This window comes from Alligator mississippiensis, chromosome 14 (genome assembly GCF_030867095.1).
Source record: "Alligator mississippiensis isolate rAllMis1 chromosome 14, rAllMis1, whole genome shotgun sequence".
Lineage (NCBI taxonomy): Eukaryota > Metazoa > Chordata > Crocodylia > Alligatoridae > Alligator > Alligator mississippiensis.
In genome coordinates, this window is record NC_081837.1 from 34651199 (window position 1) to 34671355 (window position 20157).

A 20157-nucleotide genomic window follows, 5' to 3' on the forward strand; every position below is an offset into this window, starting at 1 on the left:
TAACTTATTAAAAATGTGTTTTATTGTTTATAAATGAATAGCAAAACCTTTTGCAGATGTATCGGCACAAACTGGGCCTGCAGCTGAGACTTGCGCCATGGGGCTTTGATTCCAGGACCCGCACCCACCCCTGTGGGGGGGTTGCTACCCAACATCCCAGCCAATGGAAGGGTGCTAGGATGAATTAGACTTGAGGTTAGCAAAGAGACACACTTCCTGTGGAGAGAGGAGATGGCTATGCTCGCTTTGGCGTTCTACGCTGAGCAATTTCCAATAAAATATGGGGTCTCCCCTATTGGGAGTTGGGTCATCTCCAGTGAGGTCTCCTGTATGGGACTTCCTTTATGGAGAGTAACTTGTCTTATGCAAACTATGGCTTTATTCATTGTGGGGTGTCCAATGTGAGGCCTCTTGTTGTAGTATATAGGAATATAAAGTCATATCCTTTTACATAGCTTGTGAGGTTTTTGAGTGCTGCTTGCTGTTTCCCATATTTGAGCACTCGCCAGGAAAGGCCCGGAGTAGCAGGGTATATGTAGGCATGCCTTTCTTGGATGTAGTTAGCTAGTAGGCAGAGCTTTGTGGGGCTGCATATGCCCTTTCGGTGCCCATGAGGGTTCTTCCTATTATTTTTGTCTTGTCAATTTGCATGACAAAAGTGTCTCTACAGGGCTTCATAAGGGCTTTTCTTTGCAGGATCTCTTGTATGCTTCTATATGGATTTCTAGTATTGAGCTTCAAATAGTTTCCTGTACAGCGTATGGCTATCTCCAGTCTAGAGTTTGCTGTACAGGACCACCTGTATGGGTTGCCAGTAGTGTGGATATGGCTAGTCCACTTCATTGCATGTCCTGTTAGAGGGCTCTGATTTAAAGAATATGACTGCCAGAGGGCAGTATATAGGGCGACCCACAACATCATCAGGAGCTGTCCCTCTGGGTGGTGTCCCAAGATCATTCTAAATGTGCAGCGTACATTTGTAATCTCTGGGAGACCCACGTCTCCAGCTGGAAGCGTGGCTCTGTGATCAGCACGCTGGTGCTGGCAGGGAGAAGTGATCATCGCCTAAGAACCTGTGGAGCGGAGTCCCCCCCCAAACCTCCCATGTTAGAAACCAGGAGCTCAGATCCATCACAGCCCTAATCCATCTCCATTTCTGGATTGGAGAACCAGTAGGATATGGAATAAAGAGGTAAACGCAGCAGACTAAGGAGCTTATTCCACAAGGGTGGTGGTTGTACTGTCAGATGGTTGCTGTATTTGGCTTGATTCAGGCAACCCCAGAGGGATGAGTTAGCTGGCAAACTAGTTTGGATGAAGTGATATTAGGCACTTATATGGATTGACAGATTAAATGTCCCAGCCCTCTGGTGAGGTAGGATGTTGCCATGAGCCACCTTTGTACAAGTGAGTAAACCAGGGGACCGAAGTGCTGCAGTCCCACAGCAGGACAGGACACAGGCTTCCCGGCTCCCATTCTCACCCTCTGGATGCAGACCCGTGCTTGTTCTACAAACATCTGTCAGGCCCCTGTGCTTGGTAACTATTGAGATCAGATGTTCTCCCAAGGTCTTTTTTAGTGGTTTCTGGTTTGTGATGGGCTAGAAGTGCGGTAAGAAGAAATTCTCTTAAGGTATTTCAACGCTCTCGGACTTGGTAAAGCACGTCTTGCGTTTAGAACTTGTCTAACTCTATCCCAACTATGCAATTGGTCCTATAAAAGACATCACCCTAAGAAATGCTCTCGTGGTTAGCACACTGAGTTGGGATTTAGCTGGGCTGGGTTTAATGTACAGCTCTGTTATAGACTCCCTGCATGCCCTTGGGATTGTTTCTTATTGTTGCTGGCTACAGCGCCCAGCATAATGAAACCCTGGTCTCATCCAGAGTGTTAGGTGCTACTGGAATATAAATGATTAATAATAATGATTTAATATTAAGTAAACTTTGTGGCACCAAGCTGGGGGGGGGGGGGGGGCGGGGCGGAGAATCCCAATATTTAAGATCTTCCTTCTACATCACAAATTAAGGAAAAAACCTATTCTGGAGACCAGTTTCAAGTGCTTTGCCAAGATGACACAACGAGTGCCTGGCAGAATGCATGTCTAATGCTGGAGATCAGATTAAGTGGTCTAATGGCCCCTTTGACCTTGAACTATGGGAAAAAGTTGGACCCCAGACCTCCCAGTGGTATTCTAGGACCTCCCACCTGATGGTCTTTCTCTCTGCATGAAGTCCCTGAACTTTCATGAACTGCTGCAGGAAAGGTCTGAGGCTTGGTGGCTTTTCTCTGAACAGTTCATCCATCCTTCCCCAGGGATGTTTGCTGCCATTGGAGACTAGCAATTCAGGATTGGCTTCTGGACATGGATTCATTCCCTTCTGAGGCTCAGAACTGCAGATGGCCCCAGATGGGGGAAATGGGGAGGGATCTGGGATCATTCGCTGCTCTGGTAACCTAGGCAAGTGTCCCCGGGAGGGTGAATCTCACTGGCCCTGCATGAACCCCTTACAATACACCCCCAAATTGACAATGCACCATCTTTGCATTTTCTCTGCCCTTGGATGGATTACCTTGTCTACTGCACTTCTGTTGCAGTGACAGGCATGAGTTTGGATCTGTGTGTAATCCCAGACCTTGCTGAAGCCGACGGGTGTGCTAGTCACCTCTCATCTAGACTGAATGAGGGAGCAATTCAATATCATTAAGAAAGGGGCACCAGAAACAGGAGAAGCCACCATCCGTGGTGCAAGTAGCCATGTTAAAGCCTGAGAAGAAGCTGAGCCATATGATGTGGGTGGTTTCCCTGGAAGCTGTCTGCCTATGTGGGGTATGCATGACTGCAACATGAAAGCAGGAGGCATGCTGGAAAGAGCAAGATGGCTCAGGCACTCTGAGCAAAGCAACGGTCTCCTGTCATTTCTTCCTATTGTCTTTGGGGACATTCTTTATAAATAAACAAGATTGCACAAAATACTGCCTCCCTGACGTTAATGGAGGAGTCCAGGAAGGCCCTAGACAACTGGCTAATCACCAAGGCCAAGGGGTGACTTTGGAACAGGAAATTTCTACCTAAACGTAGCTAATGCATCCCTTGACTTCTGGCTCCAGGACTTCCCTCCTTCTGGTTCTGCATGTTTTTTGAGGAGGTAGGTTTTCTCGGGGCCCCATCTCCTCGGCTTCTCCTTTCCCTGATGCCAGGTGCAGGTTGTGGGCTGTTCTTACAAGGTAGATTAGAAATTACTCCCCCTGGGCCCCAAGTCTCTGCTCTTGATTCTCAGCCTCCCCTACCCACCCAGAGGTTCTGTCTACACGTGGGAGCAGCCTTCGGGATGTTAAAGGAGCACCATGGGGCAAGGGACCAACATCTGTGATGGCCTCTCTCAGAATCTGTCAGGAGAAGGAGAGGCTGAGTTGGTGAGCAGCAACCTGGAAGAGCTGGCTGTGCCATTCATGGTCTTTTACCCCCTAGGGATGGCCGTATATGCATGAAGCTGTGTCTACACTAGACTGCTCCCCCAACACTCTTCCTAGTAATGGGAGCTTCAGTGTCCCTGGCCCTTTGCTCCTTAGGAAATCTCACACTTGCAGTATGGGGTGTACACATTAGGGCTCTGGCAATTGTCATGCCTGGTTGTCACCTCCAACATGAGCCACAATGATGGGAAAGTTGAAGCAAAGGAACCCTTGAGTGGGCTATGCCTGGGGAATGCAGAAAATGGGGTTAGAATAGGAGCTTTTTTGTTGCCTCTGAAACCTGTTCATCACCAAGTGTTTCTTGGGGGTGTCTATGACACTCAAGTACCTGAGGTATGAGGAGACATGCAGGGTGGAGGCTGCCATGTTCCTCAGCTCATGCCAACCCTGGCCTCCTAGTCATCTCTGAGGTGCCAGCTGCTGGGCTTGGAGTGCAGGGAGGTTGAAGAGAAGAGGGAACCACATGCGAAGGGCTTGCTCTCTCTCCTTTGTGGGGAACCAGCCTTGAGAGTGGCCTAGATCCCAGTGGGTGAACTGTGTCCGCAGCCTGGGCTCTCTCAGGGAGATCATGTGGTCCAGTTAAGCAGGCTGGCTGGCTCTTTGGACTTCATTCTCAGTGTAACCAGGCTGGGGGATTTGTAGTCGTTGTCTGATGCTGATTCGAAGCTGTGGTTGCTGAGCGAAGCGGGGAAACCATGGATGGAGTACAGGCTGTTGATACCAGGATGGTGGTTGGGAGAACCAGGGATGCCCATGAATCCGGCGACATTCCCATGGGAATGCGGGTATGGAGACATGCAGGGGGATGGGATACCCTCAGGGGACATTATGCAGGGTCCTGCAGGGTTCCCTGGTGCAGGACTTGGCCATAGGTTATTCTGCAGCTGGAGCAAGGCAAAATGAAAAACAAGGCTTGATTAGTGTAGGACTGAGGGACACATTCATAAAATCATAGAAAATGAGGGTTGGCAGGGATGATCTAGTCCAACCCCCTGCTCAAAGCAGGACCAGCCCCAACTAGATCATCCCAGCCAGGGTTTTGTCTAGCTGGGTGTTAAAAGCCTCTAAGTGGGTGTGTCTACATGAGACGCTTACTGCGCAGTAGCCTAATAACACTGAGTAGTAGTGTGGCAGTCAAAAACCGTGCTAATACACTACTGCGCAGTGTTATTAGGCTACTGCACAGTAAGCATAACAAAAAAACTGCGCTGGTGCGCTGTAGTTACTGTGCATATAATTAGTACTTTGTTAGGTGAGTACTAAACTAAATGCACAGTAACTACTATGCATTAATGAACATTTAGATGCAGCCAGTGCAGAGATTCCACAACCTCTCTGGGTAGCTTGTTTCACTGTTTTATTTCCCTCCTAGTGAGAGAGTTTGTTCCTAATATATAACCCTAAACTTCCCTTGCTGTAGCTTGAGACCACTGCTCCTTTTTCTGTTATCTGCCCCCACCTAGGACAGTCCAGCTCCATCCTCTTTGAAACCCTGTTTCAGGTAGTTGAAGGCTACTATTAAATCCCCCCCGTCTTCATTTCTGCAGACTAAATAAGCCTAGTTCCCTCAGTCTCTCCTTAGAAGCCATCCCCCAACCCCATAATCATTTTCATTGCCCTCCACTGGACTCTCTCCAATTTGTTCACATCCTTCCTGTAGTGGGGGGTCCAAAACTGGACACAGTGCTCCAGATGTGGCCTCACCAGTGCCAAATAGAGGGGAAGAATCGCATTTTCTTGCCCTTCCTGTATTCTTTCTGATGTGGATGGCACGGGGCTAGGGGAGAACTAGAATATACATCCCCTGGGTAATTCTCATATATGGCAACATTATTTTTAATAAAAATAAATTAATAGCCAGATCCTGGCAAACAAAAATTTTTTTGTATTTAGAAATCTGAACATGCTGAGTCAGCTCAGCACCGACTAGCACTTCCCTGTGGGGAACTAGTACAGATTGGGTGACCCCAGTCCCTTCCTAGGGGCTTGGCGCTCTGCCCAACCTCCTGCTCCTTGACACTCGGTCCACAGGGAACCTGGTCTGTGGATGAGAACAGAGGATATTGGGTCTCCCATCACCTCATGGGAGATGTAGTTTGGTCACAGTAAGGAAGTGCAGTTCAATGCTGAGTTGACCTAAAATGAAATGTTCAACTTCCATTTTTCTAATTGAAAACAGCTGACAGAAAACACTTCCTATGGAAAATGTCCACGTGGTGGAAAATGCAAGTGCAAAACTGGTCTTGTGCTGATTTAAATTTCCACCCTGTTCTGTATTTCCAATGCCCAATGTTCAGGAGTGTGTTTAGAAACAGAAACGTGGATCCATGCATTAACAATCAAGGGGGGTACTCAAGAAATTCACAGAGATTGGGGGTTTGGGTTTCACCTGACTTTGCAATCATGGGCTGGGTCCGTCTCTAATCAAAGGTTTGGGACATTGGCCAGGTCGAATGGGGCTTATTGCGGATGTTGAGATAAAAGCTCTTGAGTCTGGCAGCATTTGACTGGAAATCTTGCAAGGACAGGCTTTCCAGCAGGATCTCGTGCACTCCAAATATACCCTGATGCAGGATCCCTAGGACTCTGCTTTTTGGCCTGGGAAATAATCTGGGATCCTGGTTTTCTCAGATTAAAAAAAAAAAAAATCCCAAATGTTCTGATTTGAAAAAGTCACATTTTTTCTGTGACTATAATGAAGTATGTATGTATGTAGCTTCATTTTAATCATGGGAAAATGTGATTTGGGGTTACTTTTTAAAATCAGAAAATTTGGAATTTTATTTTTTTTTGTCCAGAGAAAGCCAGGATCCCTGCAAATAATTAAACACATTCAAATACCTTTGTGAGGCTTCAGAGAACAATTGGTCTCGGTTTGGTCCAAGATGTAGACAGAGGCTTGGATTTAATCCATGTGCAACTCGCTGAGTGTGTTGCATCCAGTCCTTTCTGTGTCTGAATCATGTGAGGATGACTCACTTACAACTCTGAGCGACAGCTCAAACTGGAGAGACTCCTGCTTTCAGCTCTGGAGGTTCACTGGCACCTAAGCACTGGTGTTAAGAAATGGTGGAGACTCCGCAGCCTTTGGGGATGAGCTGCATCTGAGGGGCATTTATCTGAACATACGGAGCTTTGTAGGTTTGGCTGAAACCGGACTTGAATCTGTAGCAATCCCGGCTGCTCGTTTTACCAAACCAGAATGTCACTGGAATTCTCTCCCGATCTCTCCAGCTGAACCCGTTTCTAACTATACTGTCCTGCCAGTCATCGTAAAACAGGGAGCTGCCAGAGAGGAGCCAGCTTCTGTGGCCAGTCTCGCTGGAAATGGTTCCTGGGAACTCCTTGTATTTAACTGGGTCTATCTGGGCTTGCAGGGATCCGAACCTTAAATTTTCAGGGAGGATCTAAAAGACTAATCCCTCTAGCTGGCAGCAGTGGAAGACTCCTGGGCCCTCATTATCTTCTACATGAAAGCCTCTTAATGCTCCCTGATGCTTCCTTACAGTGGTGGGAAGGGGCTTTACCCATAAATGATGGGTTTTTCCTTATGTGAACTGGTCCTTTTGAAGGGGAAAAGGAGTGCTAACTAACTACCACTGGGGTGAGCCTTGACATTGCTTTTGCTCTGGACATGCTACAGCCTAGAAATGAGTGGAGCTGGTTTAGCACAGCCCTAGCTAGCATGGGACCAGAGCGGTCCCAGGCACTCAAGGCTGCTTTAAGGCAATGCTCTTGGTTCGTTTCTGGGCTTTGGTGTGGAGTGGAGTGAGTAGGAGGGCATGCTTCATGGGGGTGCTATCAGGCTTCCCATGCAGATGGGGTAGACCTGAAACTTCTCACCCCCTGGCAACATTGGCTGCAAAAGCTCAGAGGCTTTTCTGTAAGCTTCGAGCTCTACTGATCATCTCTATGCAGTGTAGGGTTCTGGAGACAAGGGGCTGCTCCCTCCAAGTCCTGCTCCCTCACAGATGAGGCTCTGCTAACTCTGGCCAGCGACCTGCAAGTTGGGGGGATGTCCTCAGGGCATTAGAAATACAACTGGTGAATGTGAGGGCAGCAGCCACTGAGACCCCAAATTATGCTGGTGACATGTGAAGTGAGCAAAGACCTGGGAATGGGGCATAATGTGCTGCGGTTTAGTGGCTGCCTCTCTCTTCTTCCACCAGGGAGTCTGGGGCCAGGCTGTCCTCTCGTTTACACTAATACCGCTTGGAAATAACTGCAATACCTTGAGTGGAGCAAATCCAGACTTATGCCAGTGTAAGCGAGAACATAACTTAACTGGAGACACGATGATGGTGTGTGTGTGTGTGTGTGTGTGTGCATGCATGTGGGGTGGGGGGACAGGACACACCAATGTGCCTGATTTTTTTTTTTTTGTCCCAGTACCTGAGGGTAGTTTTCAGCCCTGGGCAGGACAGAGATGTCGTAGGTGGCCGCGAAGGGGTTTCTCACCTCCTGGATCTTCCCATAACGTTCTCGTTTCCGCCACTTGGCTCTTCTGTTCTGGAACCAGACCTGTGGGATGGTGCAAAATGAGTGAGCAAAGGCGCCCCTTTAGCAAAGAGAAACACTGAAACAGAAGAGGGTAAGACACATCCCAGACCTACTGAGCATATGGGGCTCATAGTGGCAAGTGGCTGGAGGTTAAGGGGCCCTGTGGTACCCTGGAGCATCCTTTGGGCATGTAGGTGTAGCACAGAGGACCTTGCCACTCTACTAGCACCCAGCTGATTGTAGCTTTAAATGGTTTAAGCAACGTGATAATGGAGTGTGCAATACTCGCATCTGGTTACTTCCATTGTTGTAGTGGAGTTTGTGATCTTAATGAGGGACTGAGGTATTGACCAGAGACAAAGGTGCGGAGGGTGGGCATGGGCAAGTGTCACCCACATGCGGGCATCTCAAGGCTTGTATTCTGTGTTGACACTGTGGGCTTGTTTCTTCTCGCATCAGGGATCAGCATGAGTCCCAAGCGTGTTTCCAGTCACGGCACAAGTAAAGGATGGAGCCGTTGTCTCCACCTGAAAGGATGAAACTGCTCATGCCCAGAAAGTCGCCTGTTCCTTTTAAAAGCATGTTCTCAGATCAGCCGACCGACAACAACCGATCCATTATATCTGATCCTCTGAAGTGGATGGTGACTGAAAGGCTGCCTAGTTGGCAGGTGTCCACAGCACAAATTTAATCCCATCGCAGGCAGAAATAACTGGCTTCCTTGTTGGCTTAGGATGGAAGGGACCACAAACTCAAATCCCCACCCTGTAGCATGGCTAGTGTCTCCAGGGCAAGCCTGATATTCATCTGTTGGGTGGCATATGACACATTTATCTTGCAATTTCCCATGCTGCACCAGCTCTAGAACCAAGAGACTTCAGTCTCCAAGGGCTCTCTGTCTTTTAACTAGTCAATAGAAAGGAGAAAAGGTGTCTTGCCTCTCCATGAATGTACAGAGTACAGGGTGCTGGCCTGACCACTATAACCAGGCAGTAAATAGTTTCTTAGATGCTGTGTCTGAATGGCTGCAGCCTTCGGGCACTTACCGTACATGCAATTTCTATTTGCAGCTTCCCAGGTCTCACATTTCACTGAGTGTCTTTTGTGATGATACACCTTGGTACATGACAGTGAGTACTGTCCTGAGATCCATGCTCTGTACAGGGGAATAACCTGTGGATGTCCATCTGTTACAGCAGGCTGTGCAGTCTTGGGATGCAGCGATGGAGCTGCCACACGGTGATGGCTGTGGTGTGGGGCTATCCAGAAAACAGTAGCAGCATTCTCTCTGGAGAGGCTGAGGATGAGGCGCTATGTCTGGTGGTTCCTGCTCTGGGTTGCTAACAGTCTTATTACTTCTTGGGCAGGAACTTCCTGAGATACCATTGCAAGGTGCTTCAAGAGAATGCAGAGGGGTGTTTAGCTGTGTCAGGCCAAAGTCAGGCAAGAGTGACACCTTGGAGACTGTCTGGGTCAGAGAGGCATGAGCTTTCATAGGCAACAGCCTACTTTGTCAGACCCTAGGGATGGACTGTGCTTGGTTGCAGCCAGCCTTTTCAGCCGGTGGAATAGCTCCAAGGTGCCACCCTGCCTTACCTTCCGCGAGAGACGGTGGCTGCTGTGCCCTGGCCTTCCTGTTGGAGTGATGTCAACACAGGCCCGTGTTCCCGTCTCCCAAGCTGAGGTTCCCTAGAGCTGGGTTTCACGTTTCAGCCCCTCCTCTCCCTGAGCTCTGGCACTGACTCGTCTCTAACAGGCTCCATCACTGTTCTTCAAGGCAGAGGCCACTGATAGGGAATGATCCCTGCTCCTGATGAGTGCTGGGCTGGGCACTGGATTGCACGCTGCCTGGAATTTGGAATTACCCCAGACTGAGGCCTCTCCTTGGCTGGCCCCCTCCTGTCTTTCTGCTTAGATCACCAGCCACAGCACAGACTGTCAGAGGTGGGCCCAAACCCCAGCCTGCAATCCAGATGTGTCTGCACCATTCAGATCCTGGGGAGAAATTTATGACCAGCCCCTAACTGTGTAACCAGCTGAACTAGAAACCCCTGGATCCAAGTTCGGGGCACTTTGAATCTGCTGTCTTGGTTCCTTCCTGAAATGCCCATTCCTTTGAGCTCTGCATATTTGTTCTTGTCCGTGCTGTGGCTTTTTTCCCCTCCCACAAAAACTTTCTGTCCTTTCCATCACCCTGGTGATTTAACACTGGCTCCAGCCCTATCTCTTGCTTTCCCCGCAGTCTCACCTCCAGGGAATCGGAGTAGATTCTAACCTCCAGACAGCCTCAGATGGGGCTTCCCTGCCAAGCTCAGTGCACCGCTGGCTGGGTGACAGATTGGCATGGTGTGCCCCCTCCCAAGTGTGCTTGCTGGCTCAGGCCAAGGAATGTTCCTCCTGTCTCCTTGTCCCACATGGGGGCAGGATGCTGTCTCCATCTTTGAGCTGAAGGGATAGTCTTCCTTGCCCAGAATTACATTTGGAGGCTGGCTTGTCCTCTGCAGTGATATTTAATAGCCAGTGACTGAGTGGGTGGATTGCTATCCAGATGTGCTTTGCAAGTCCTGGGAGCCAATTTCCCACCGTTGCCTTTGCTCATCACTCTCACTCACTCTGGTATCTGCACTCTTGTGTGCCCCTGAAAGCAAGTCCTCTGGCTTTTCCAACACAAGACTGAAACAGCACAAAGCTGCCTCTGGAAGAAGCTCAGCCTGCTTGATGCAAAGGTGGTGCCAGTACAGAAATGGGTCCTGCTCTCTGCCAGGATCGTCCTGGGTGTCACCTCTCCATCTATTAGAGGGATGAGTAATCCACTCCAACCTAACCCCTAGCACAGCAAGGGGTGCCAGCCATGGGAACCTGCCAGCTAGATTGGATGCTGCTCTAGAAATGCAGTAGGATGTTAGTAAAGGATGTCAGTGAATGAGAATGCCAGGCTGAAACGAAGCTGAGAGAAACTAGGGCTGCCTCTAAAATGCAGCTGCACCTGGGGTGGTTCTTGGCAGGTTTCTAACAGTACAAAGTGCTTTGCATCAGGGATACCAGGCAAGGAGGGATACATTAGTCAGCTGTAAACTGATGAAGGGCTTAGGGAGGCAGAACTTGTGCACTGGCCTTCTAGTGACACCTTGTCTTGCACCTAGTGAGGGGAGCGGGTCATTACCTGAAAGAGCATCATCTTCCATGTCATCAGTAACACATAAGAAGTGCTTCCTCGTCTCTCATCCACGTACAAACTAGACCTGACCCTGCTTGACTTGTATAATCCAAGTGTAGCTGGAACTACTGCAAAGGCAACCTCATGCCTTTATCTTTGGGGCAATGAGCAGGGGCCCTTGCAGACATACCCCCTACCCTCTTCCCATTACCTGCACCCTGGCTTCTGTTAAGTCTGTCCGTAGTGCCAGCTGCTCCCGAGCGTACACGTCAGGGTAGTGAGTTTTCTGGAAGACCTTCTCCAGCTCTTCCAGCTGGAAAGTGCTGAAGGTTGTCCTGTTCCTCCTCTTCTTGTTCTTGTTCTTGGACAGCTCCATGGAGTCCGTGAGTTCAGGGGAGATGTGCTCCCTTAGGTTGCCCAGAGAAGCCACCGGGGAACATCTGAGATCAGGGGCATCTTCCAGCGGGCCTTGGCAGTTGGTAGGCACTGGGTGGTACGCCTGGCCTTTGGAGCACTTCTCTGCAGCTGCAATGGGAACACACAGAGAGCGGCGGGGGAATGAATCACAAAGCGATGCCTCTCCCTACAGACCCCCCACGGCACCGCTCTCTTGTTGATGTTCTCTACTGTTTCGTGCCAGGCATTTTGGCGGTGGGGGAGAGGGGGGTTACCAGTGTATTAATGCATCGCACATTTTTCCAGTTTCCCTACCAAACACAAAATCTGCCAAGAGGGCACAGGGTGGGGACAGAGATGAAGGCCTGTCATCCTGGCAGGCCCTCTGCTCTGCTCCATCAGGAGCAAACCAAGCATGGGCAGGCTCTCTGTTCCTGGCAGTGGCTCATTTGCTTGGGCCTGGGGGTAGGGCAGGCTGGGAGAGTGGGATTTGAGGGTGAAACGCTGAACAGAAGAAAGCCACACAAAGGCAAATTGTGAACCGTCACCCAGCTCCGCCATTAGAACTCACTGTGCACAGAGGGGAAAGCTTACCTGTCCGCAGGGGAGGATGGAGGGGAGTGGGTTGTTTCAAACTGGGATTTCCTTGGCTTTACCACTTGCTTGGCTCCAGTGCTCAGAACTTTAGGCTGATAATGAAGACACCTGGGTTTAATGCCCTCCTCTGCCACAGGTTCCCCATGACCTTGGGCAAGTCATTTCTCTTGGGCACAGTGGGGATGGTGTTGCCAAGAAAAGTCTGCTGAAGATTGTGACACTGCAGCAATTAGGGGAGTGAATGGCCGAGGGCTCTATTCCTGTACAGAGCACATTGTGGGGGTATCTCTGCTCAACTTTAAAGAGGGCATTATCACAGTTACCAAAGGCAGTAAGATCTCCTTTCCTTGAATTTTCCTTGATGCCCTGCCCTTGCTTGAGGTTAAGATCTGGTGGGAACTGAGGGCGCACACACAGTGCTAAGGTCACTCATTCAAGGCCCTGTCAGCCAGAAGTCTCCATCCAGGTCCCAGTGGGAGGTGTGAAGTCTCAAGCCATTGGAATAGTTCAGTGTGAGACCTGGAGCAGTAGACTCTTAGTGGCAAGAAATGAGGAGTAAGAATGGGAGTGAAATGAGGAATGAGGGGAGGGGAGACGAATGAGCTGAGTTAGGTGGAGTGAACTTGGAAGTCTCAAGTGCTGGCTTCAGCAGCACTTCTCAGCTGCCTGGATGAGGCTGGGTATAGTCTCAGCACCACTTGCTAAACTCATCCACACTGTCCCTTTCCCTTCCAGCATCAAGGGGGTGGGAGAGACTTACTCCCTTCTGACAAATGCTACAGTATCTTGCCTGGCCTAGTGAGGAACAGACACCCTACACATCCTAGGCACAGAGTCGATTGAATTCTTATTTGTAGCCTGCTACTGAAATCCTTTTTGCAAGCGTGCCGGAGGCCAGGAGCTACCCCTGCAGCTATAACTCCTTCTCAGGAAACCATTTGGAAGAACTCCTTCAAAAAATATCCTGGTGCCTTTGAACATCCCAGTCGAGAAAGGGCCAATTTCCCACCCTGCCTCAACTGCTTGAGAAACTGCCATATAGAAAATTGCCCCTGTGGGTTTAGAGCAATAAATTTGCGCTATGATTTTCTTCCTCTCCATCTCTGGAATTTATAATGAAATGTATTGGAGGAAATAAATCACAGCGTCGACCTGAAAAAGGGGGCTCAGCCTGCCTTTGTCAGCAGCAGGGTTTGTGACGGCACACCCAGCTGTAAAGATAACAAACAAAATGCGAGAGGAAGCTGCCCAAATTGCAAAGAGGTGCACGGGGGCAGCTGGTGCTAATGGGCTTTGCCGATGCCAGTGGAGTGAAGCTGATCGGAGCTGAAGCAGCAGCCGCCCTCCCCTCCCAACAAAACTGCACACAGCACAAAGAGGGAATGTGCAGTGGGGCCAAGGACCAGGCCAGCTGGTCCCAGGGGCAGGAGGCGGCATGCAGGGGCCAAGCCTGGAATGTCCTGGGCACCGCACTTTGATGTGCTGTCCTTGCCTTGTCCTTGCTTCCCCACTTCACAGTGACTTCTCTGTTGTGCCCACCCGGCGGAGGCGCCACAAGGGCATTTATTCCACAAGCTTCTGGGCCTGGCAGGGCTTTATGGTGCCAGCTCCTGTGTGTTTTACCCTATTGTCAATGCCTTGAGGGGAAGGGCCTTGCTAGAAAGCTGCTGGCCTCCCCACCATTGTCCTCACACCTGGTTTAAATTACCTGTGATTGCTTCAGCAGGTGAATGAGGTAGGGGCCTGGGGGAAGGAAATGAAAAGGGAAGTGGGGGTTGGCCCTGAACAGCCTGGGGTGAGGGCTAAGAAGCAGGAAGGTGCTTTGTTGTCCTGGGGCTTGAGCATTGCCCCTGTGCAGTCCTAGGAGTGTTGTCAGCCCTTGACTGGACCCAGCCTTTCCTTGAGGCCTGCTGGGGTTGCCTTCCTTGCCCAGGTCTCTTCTTGCTGCAGGAAGGCACTGGGGCTCTGCCGCCTGCGACTGGCCCTGATCCAGCTCCGTGAAGCACAGCGGGGAGTTTGTTTCTGGGCACCCACAGTGCTGGGATCCAGCTCCTGTCTGACCTTGCCCACCTGGTGCTTGCTCCTGGGGTGACCCTGCGCTGGCAGCTGCGGGGAGGCAGGATCCAGTGCACCAGGGGCAGCCACAGGGCTGGGAGTCCTTCTTTTGCTCCATCCCCGATGAATCCTCCTCCGTTCTCTGGGCTTAACAGCAACTCCGGCCCGGGCGGGGATGGGGACCCTCTCTCCGTGTTGCCGATTGTGGGCTTGGATTAAATAAACCTCCTAGCTCGGGCCTGCAGGAGCTCTCTGCTCCAAGCGGCACTTGCCCGGCGTCCAGCATACACACTAAGCCGGGGGGGGGAGCTCTCTTCTCCCCAGTTCCTATAGCTCCCATCCCCTCCCGGGGCAACTGGCGCTGCCGCTGGGTTTAAAACTGGGGATGCTGGAGCCGTCCTGGCTTGGCCAGGCGCAGGCTTTAGGCCTCAGTGATGAAGGAAGTAATAGGGGCCGATGCGACCCAGGCAGTGGATCTGCTCTGCGGCGCGGCGTGGCGCAGACAGACGTTCTCTCCCTGTCACGCAGCAGCTCTTCCCCGCGGCACCACCGCATCCCAAACCCAGACTCGGACTAGCCCGGCCCGGATTAAGCTGGGGGTCCGTCTGGAGAAAGGTGAGGAGGAGGGGAAAAGGCACCAAAACCAGGGACAAAAGGGCGAGAAGTGGGGAAGGGCGTGCAGGGGGAGGCAGCTGCCGAGCAGCTGCACAAGTCTTGGTTGCACCGGGAAGGGACGAGGCTCCGACGCCTGTAGAAGAGCCGGGGCAAGAAAGCGGCCCGCGCCCTTCCTAATCCGGTTGGGAAACGCGCCCGAGCGAGACCCGACGGGGGAGAGGCGCTGGCTCCGCTCCCCTCTCCCTGCCTCCCGCTCGGGCTCCTGCTGCAGCCGCTCCCGGGGCCCGGCTCTTCCCCGCGGCTGCCTCTCGCCCAGCCGCGTTTGCTCCCGGGAAGGCGGGCTAGTGCGGGGCCAGCGCTCGGCCCCGCTGCCCCCGGGCCACAGCCAGGCTCGTCCCGGAGGGAGCGGGGCAGTGACACCCCCTCGGGGCCGATCCGGCCGTGCGGGCGCGCACGTTTCCCCGCAGGCACGGGGAGAGCACCGCCGCTTCCCCCCGCTGGGGCAGGAGCCGAGGGGGCAGCCCCGCGGGGCGGGGGCGCTGGAGGGGCCCGGGGCAGCGGGGATCCCGGGCGGGACGGAGCCCGGGGGTTTCTTCCTTCCCAGCTCTGCCGCGGGGCTGTGCCGGGTGCCCCGGGCGGGAGCGCCGCAGGGCCGGGATCGCGGCTCCGCTCCGGCCGCGGGATGCTGCAGCCCTGGCCTCGCCCCGCCGCATGAGCCGGCCCATCATCGCCATCGCCCGCTCGTCGCGCCCGGGAAGGGCCCCGCGGAGCGGACGCGGATCCTGGCAGCCCGGCTGCCCCGACGCCCCTCGGCTCTGGGATCACGTCCCTGCCAGGCCGGGCCGGGCCGGGCCTGCCCCCCGGGGGCCAGGGATGCTGAGGTCTCCCCGGCGAGCCCTCCCCGGGCATTGTGGGGGAGGCCCCAGTGCCCGGGGCGGCCCCAGGAGACGTTTTTGGGGGGCAGAAATGTTATCATCATCCTTCTTAAGCAATACCAATAACCCGCGATTATTGCTCTGGCCCCCGGGCCCATTTCTCCCGCGATGCGGACACGGGGGTTTGCTATTAGACGCAGTCGCCGCTGCTCGGATCGAGGGAGGCTGATCCCGGCGGTCCTTCTGCCGCCCGAGCTGTCCCTCGAGGAGGGGAGCCTGCCTCTTGCCCTCCTCCCTACGGGTCGCTGATGATGACCTGCCCCGTCCTGATCCTACCGGGGCTCCGGCCCGGGAGGAAGGTGCCCCGAGCCTGCCCTGCCCTGCCGGCAGCTGCTGCCCGATCCTGGTGCAGTGGCCGCGGGGTGGGAAGGAGTCCCAGCCCGACGGCTCCGACACCCGGGCGCTGGGCTGGGCCGGGCCGGGCCGGGGGCCCGCACGGCCGGGGCCGGGGCAGGAGCCGCTCTCACGGGAAGCGCCACCCGTGCCACGAGTTTGCGGGGACTCCTCGGGGGGGTCCTCGGCCTTGCAGCTCCTCCATCAGCCCGGGAAGGTCCCCAGCCTGTGTCCAGGGGGTCCACCCTCGCTGCCCCGAGCCCCGCGGGACCCGATGCCGGGGCCGGAGCCCGGCGGGGATGCGCCCCCCACCCCCGGCGCGGTACCTGGGGCGGCGGCCGGGTAGAAAGGCTTGGCGGGGCCCGGCGGGGCGCGCTGGCCGGGGCTGGGCGGCTCCAGGTAGGCAGCAGGGTCGCGGTAGCGGGGCAGGCGCTGCCCCGGGGGCTCCAGCTTCTCGCCGCCCGGGAAGGTGCCGCAGCCCCGGGGGCGCGGGGCCGGCGCGGCGGGGCAGAAGGCCGGGCAGCCCGGCGGCTCCATGCTCCCCCGGGCGGCGGCGGGGGCGCTCCGCGGAGGCGCAGATTTTGTGCTCCGAGGGGGGAGGTCTCTCCCCTACCCCACCCCACCCCACCCCACCGGGCCCGGCCCGGCCCGGCTCAGCCCGGCTGCACAGCCAGTCACGTGCGGCTCCCGCCGCTTTGATTAACCCTCTCGGCCCGGCCCGGCCTGGCTCCCCCGGGACTCGGCGCCGCCCACCCGTGCCATGAGTTTGCGGGAACTCAGAGCTGCGCGGGGCCGGGGCCGGGGCCGGGGCCGGGGCGCGGCCGCCTCCCCGGGGGGATCGGTGGCCTTGCGGCTCCTCCGCGGCTCTCCCGGGCGTGGAGCAGCGCCGGGAGAGCGGGGGCTGGGATCCCCGACGGCCAGAGCTCCCCCGAGGCAGCTCTGCCCTGGGAGCCCTGCTTCATTGACGCGGATCCCGGGAAGCTCCTTGCACCGCGGAGGGAAGGAGCCGCTGAGCTGAGCCGAGCCCGAGGGAAGGAGCAGGACCGGGAGCGCCCTCTCCTCTCCCGGCCGCGGAGAAGCTGCCGTGGGGAAAGGCAGGACGGGGACCGACGGCTGCGATCGTCGCTGAAGGCACCTCGGAGCATGAAAAGCACCGGATCGCCAGGTATTTGCGAGGATCTCATCCTCCGGGTGGGAGGCAGCCGATGCTGGGGCTGTGGATCTCTTGGAAAGCAACATTTCCCCAGGACATTGGGAGAAAGGGTAACATTGGAGCTGCATGGAGACAGTTTAGACGAGACGCTTGAGGAGAGCAAGAGAAGGGCTTACCATATGGCGAAGAGAAAGTCAATAGGGATTTATTATTGACTCTTTCTCTCCCCAGGCAAGAATCTCCATAGAGGTTTTTAAGACCCGGGTAGACAAAGCCTTGGCTGGGATGATCTAGTTGGGGCTGGTCCTGCTTTGAGCAGGGGGTTGGACTAGATGTGACCCGCTGAGGTCCCTGCCAACTCTCATTTTCTGGGGTTCTCTCCTTCTAGGAACTAGGGTTCACAGCATGAAACCAGCAGGTGGTAGATTTAACACAAGGCAGCTCTTTCACCCAGGTGTCATGAAAGGGTGAGACTCGTGGCCACCAGACCCGGTGGAAGCTAGATTGCAGAGCCGAGGCAGCGTGGCCAGGTTCACAAAGGGACTGGACACACGCCTGCAGGAAAGGGGCATCAGTTGCTCTTGAGCAAGGGAATCAGAGCTTCCTGGCCCTTCAATGCTAGGCTGCAAGTGAGAGATGAACAGGCGGAAACAAAAGAAGCAGCCGCTCTCTGCCCCTGTGTGACACAAGAGACTGGGCAAAGATGGTCTGAGCCACTCAGTGGCAATTCTTATGTTTTATGATGCCTTTGTCTAAGAGCCGCAGTAGCACTGTGCTCTCTCCTCCCTTGGCCCCGTCCTGGCACAACGAATTTGGACAATCATTAAAAATACTACCAGTCTGTACATGCATACAAACAATCAACATTTTCTTTTTCTCTTTCCCCAAAGACTAAAGCAAAACGCCAGAATAATAAAGGGAAAGTCTCATGACAGGAACTTTAACAGAAAAAAAAAATTATACCTCTCCCACAACATGCTGAATTGCTATTTTTCCCCTCCGCTTTATTAATATCAGGTTAACAAAAGCAAGAAGGCACAGGCTTGTTTTAACGAACAGCAGCGGGCATTTTTTTCCTGGGTAAGAGATGCTTTAAACTGATCTTTAGGAGGGAGGGTGAAAGATTATCCTGGCCCGAGTCTGGATCGTGTGTGACTCTGGATGTTGCTGTTTTTTAGTCCCTTTTTTTTGTATCCCTGGTTTTAGTGAGGGGGAAAAGTGCAAGCTGTTGATGTCAGTGTATTTGGTTCTTGGAAAGCTGGTAGGACTCAGGTAGGAGATGAGAGGTTACTGACTAGTTAATACACAGGCTGGGAGTGTACCAGGGAAGTAGTCGCCTGGCTTAATTGCAATAAATGTCTCCTGTTAATGATCCCTGCAGGGAAGGTTTTCTTTGCCGCTGAGAACCCTGTGCAGGCAATTATAAGAAGCGCATGTGGTTGCGGGGAGAAATGTGTTCTGCTTCTGCTGTCCACGGCTCTGATCCAAAGTCCAATGAAGTCAACAAAAAGTCCTTCCACTGACTTCAAAAATCTTCTGCTCAGAGCCTGTATTGGAAATACAGGCCTGAGACCTATAGGATATTGATCTGAGAAGCCCTGTGAAAAAGGAACCACAGGAGTAGTTAGTAGGTGGATTAGACAGCCCTAGTAAAAGATGGAGGAATTAGTGGATCACAGAACATAATGCATTGTAATAGAATCAAATAGTTATTTATTATCTGTACTGTGGTATTAGTGCCAGGCATTATACGAGTATAGAACAAATGGACAGCAATTCTTGCTCCAAACTATAATATAATATAATATAATATAATATAATATAATATAATATAATATAATATTCAGAATCTTCATAAACATTACAGGATTAATAGAATAGTTAAGATCATTAAAAAGAGTAGCTAACAATATAATAAAACTATAGCATAGAAGATGTAGTACAGACAGATAAAATAAGTGCCTGGATTTGGAATATATCATAATAAAATCAATGCTTAAATTATTTAAGGAAATGTTATTTGTTAAAGGCAGAACTAGAATTAAAGCCTGCCAATCTTACACACGTGAATAACCTTTACATAGGCGAGTGGACACACATTAGCTTAGGGTGAGTGAAGATATATAGGCTTGGCATTAGAGAAGTAAAGCACTTTGGCTGAAGTTCAAGGATGTTTTTAATGGCTTTACTGAATTGGGGCCTGGGTCAGAGAGCCTCAGTGAGTGAGAAGGGGAAAAGAGAGACTTTGTGAGGTGTTAGTTACTTGGAATAGCATATCTATCTATCTATCTATCTATCTATCTATCTATCTATCTATCTATCTATCTATCTATCTATCTATCTATCTTCCAGTAATAACTAGCAAATTTAGGAAGGGGTTTTAATACAATTTTTCCTTGAGAAATGTTTAACTCTCCAAGCAATTTTTCTGTTTATTCTGATATTATCCACTTAACTTTCCAAGCTGGATTCTTTCACAGCAGCTGGAGTTTCAGGGATTTTCCCTAGTCAGGGACTGTCGGCAGCCTGCTGTGCATTATAAATCATTGCTAAATAGGAACTTTAAGACCCCTGGCACACAACAAGTCATTAAGTATTATTAAATGTAGCAGAACTCCCATAAAGCCTTATTGGTTGAAACATACGTTCCAGAGTTTGAAAATACCCTTAATGTGTTTAAAGCCCCTTAATAATGGGGAGCTAGTCTACTCATACGTGTGCCTTTGGCATTGATAATCTGTATCCCAGAGATAACTGTAATCAGATGGCTCGAATGGAGACTGGCTTCCAGTAGAAATGTGTGTGCACGCAAGGGGTGTATGCCGAAGGGGGGAGTTTGAACTGGACTGGAACCTCTAAGCTAGAAGACTTTTTTTGATATCCTTCTGGGGAAGGCAGACAGTTTGGCTTTCATTTGAGTCTCGCAATGTGTGGGGTT

At 52.3% G+C, this 20157-nt stretch overlaps 1 protein-coding gene and 1 long non-coding RNA gene across 3 annotated transcripts in view; one reads left to right on the plus strand and one right to left on the minus strand.

Moving 5' to 3' along the window:
- Nucleotides 1–16643, minus strand: ALX3 (ALX homeobox 3). 2 transcript variants are annotated; one of them, XM_059717005.1, is made up of 4 exons: nucleotides 16393–16643; nucleotides 11347–11660; nucleotides 7937–7999; nucleotides 1–4362 (listed from the first exon to the last, which is right to left on the minus strand). In XM_059717005.1, exons 1-4 carry the CDS (start codon nucleotides 16601–16603, stop codon nucleotides 4045–4047), a joined length of 906 nt encoding a protein of 301 aa, XP_059572988.1. In that variant the 5' UTR covers nucleotides 16604–16643; the 3' UTR covers nucleotides 1–4044. The 2 variants fall into 2 exon arrangements, with proteins under 2 accessions (XP_059572988.1, XP_014460913.1); XM_014605427.3 differs by having other exon boundaries at nucleotides 7871–7999.
- LOC109284357 (uncharacterized) overlaps nucleotides 16629–20157 on the plus strand; it is a 13569-nt gene continuing 10040 nt past the window's right edge. The window contains exon 1 of the long non-coding RNA XR_002091788.2: nucleotides 16629–17231. This is a non-coding gene — a long non-coding RNA (uncharacterized LOC109284357). The remainder of the gene's footprint in view (nucleotides 17232–20157) is intronic.

Excerpts from the sequence above, each read along its gene's own strand:
- ALX3 (XM_014605427.3), bottom strand. The coding sequence starts at position 16,603 with ATGGAGCCGCCGGGCTGCCCGGCCTTCTGCCCCGCCGCGCCGGCCCCG. Across the intron at positions 11,661-16,392 it reads CTACCCGGCCGCCGCCCCAG|CTGCAGAGAAGTGCTCCAAA; the intron begins GTACCGCGCCGG and ends TTCCCATTGCAG. Across the intron at positions 4,363-7,870 it reads GGGCTGAAAACTACCCTCAG|CTGCAGAATAACCTATGGCC; the intron begins GTACTGGGACAA and ends GCCTTGCTCCAG.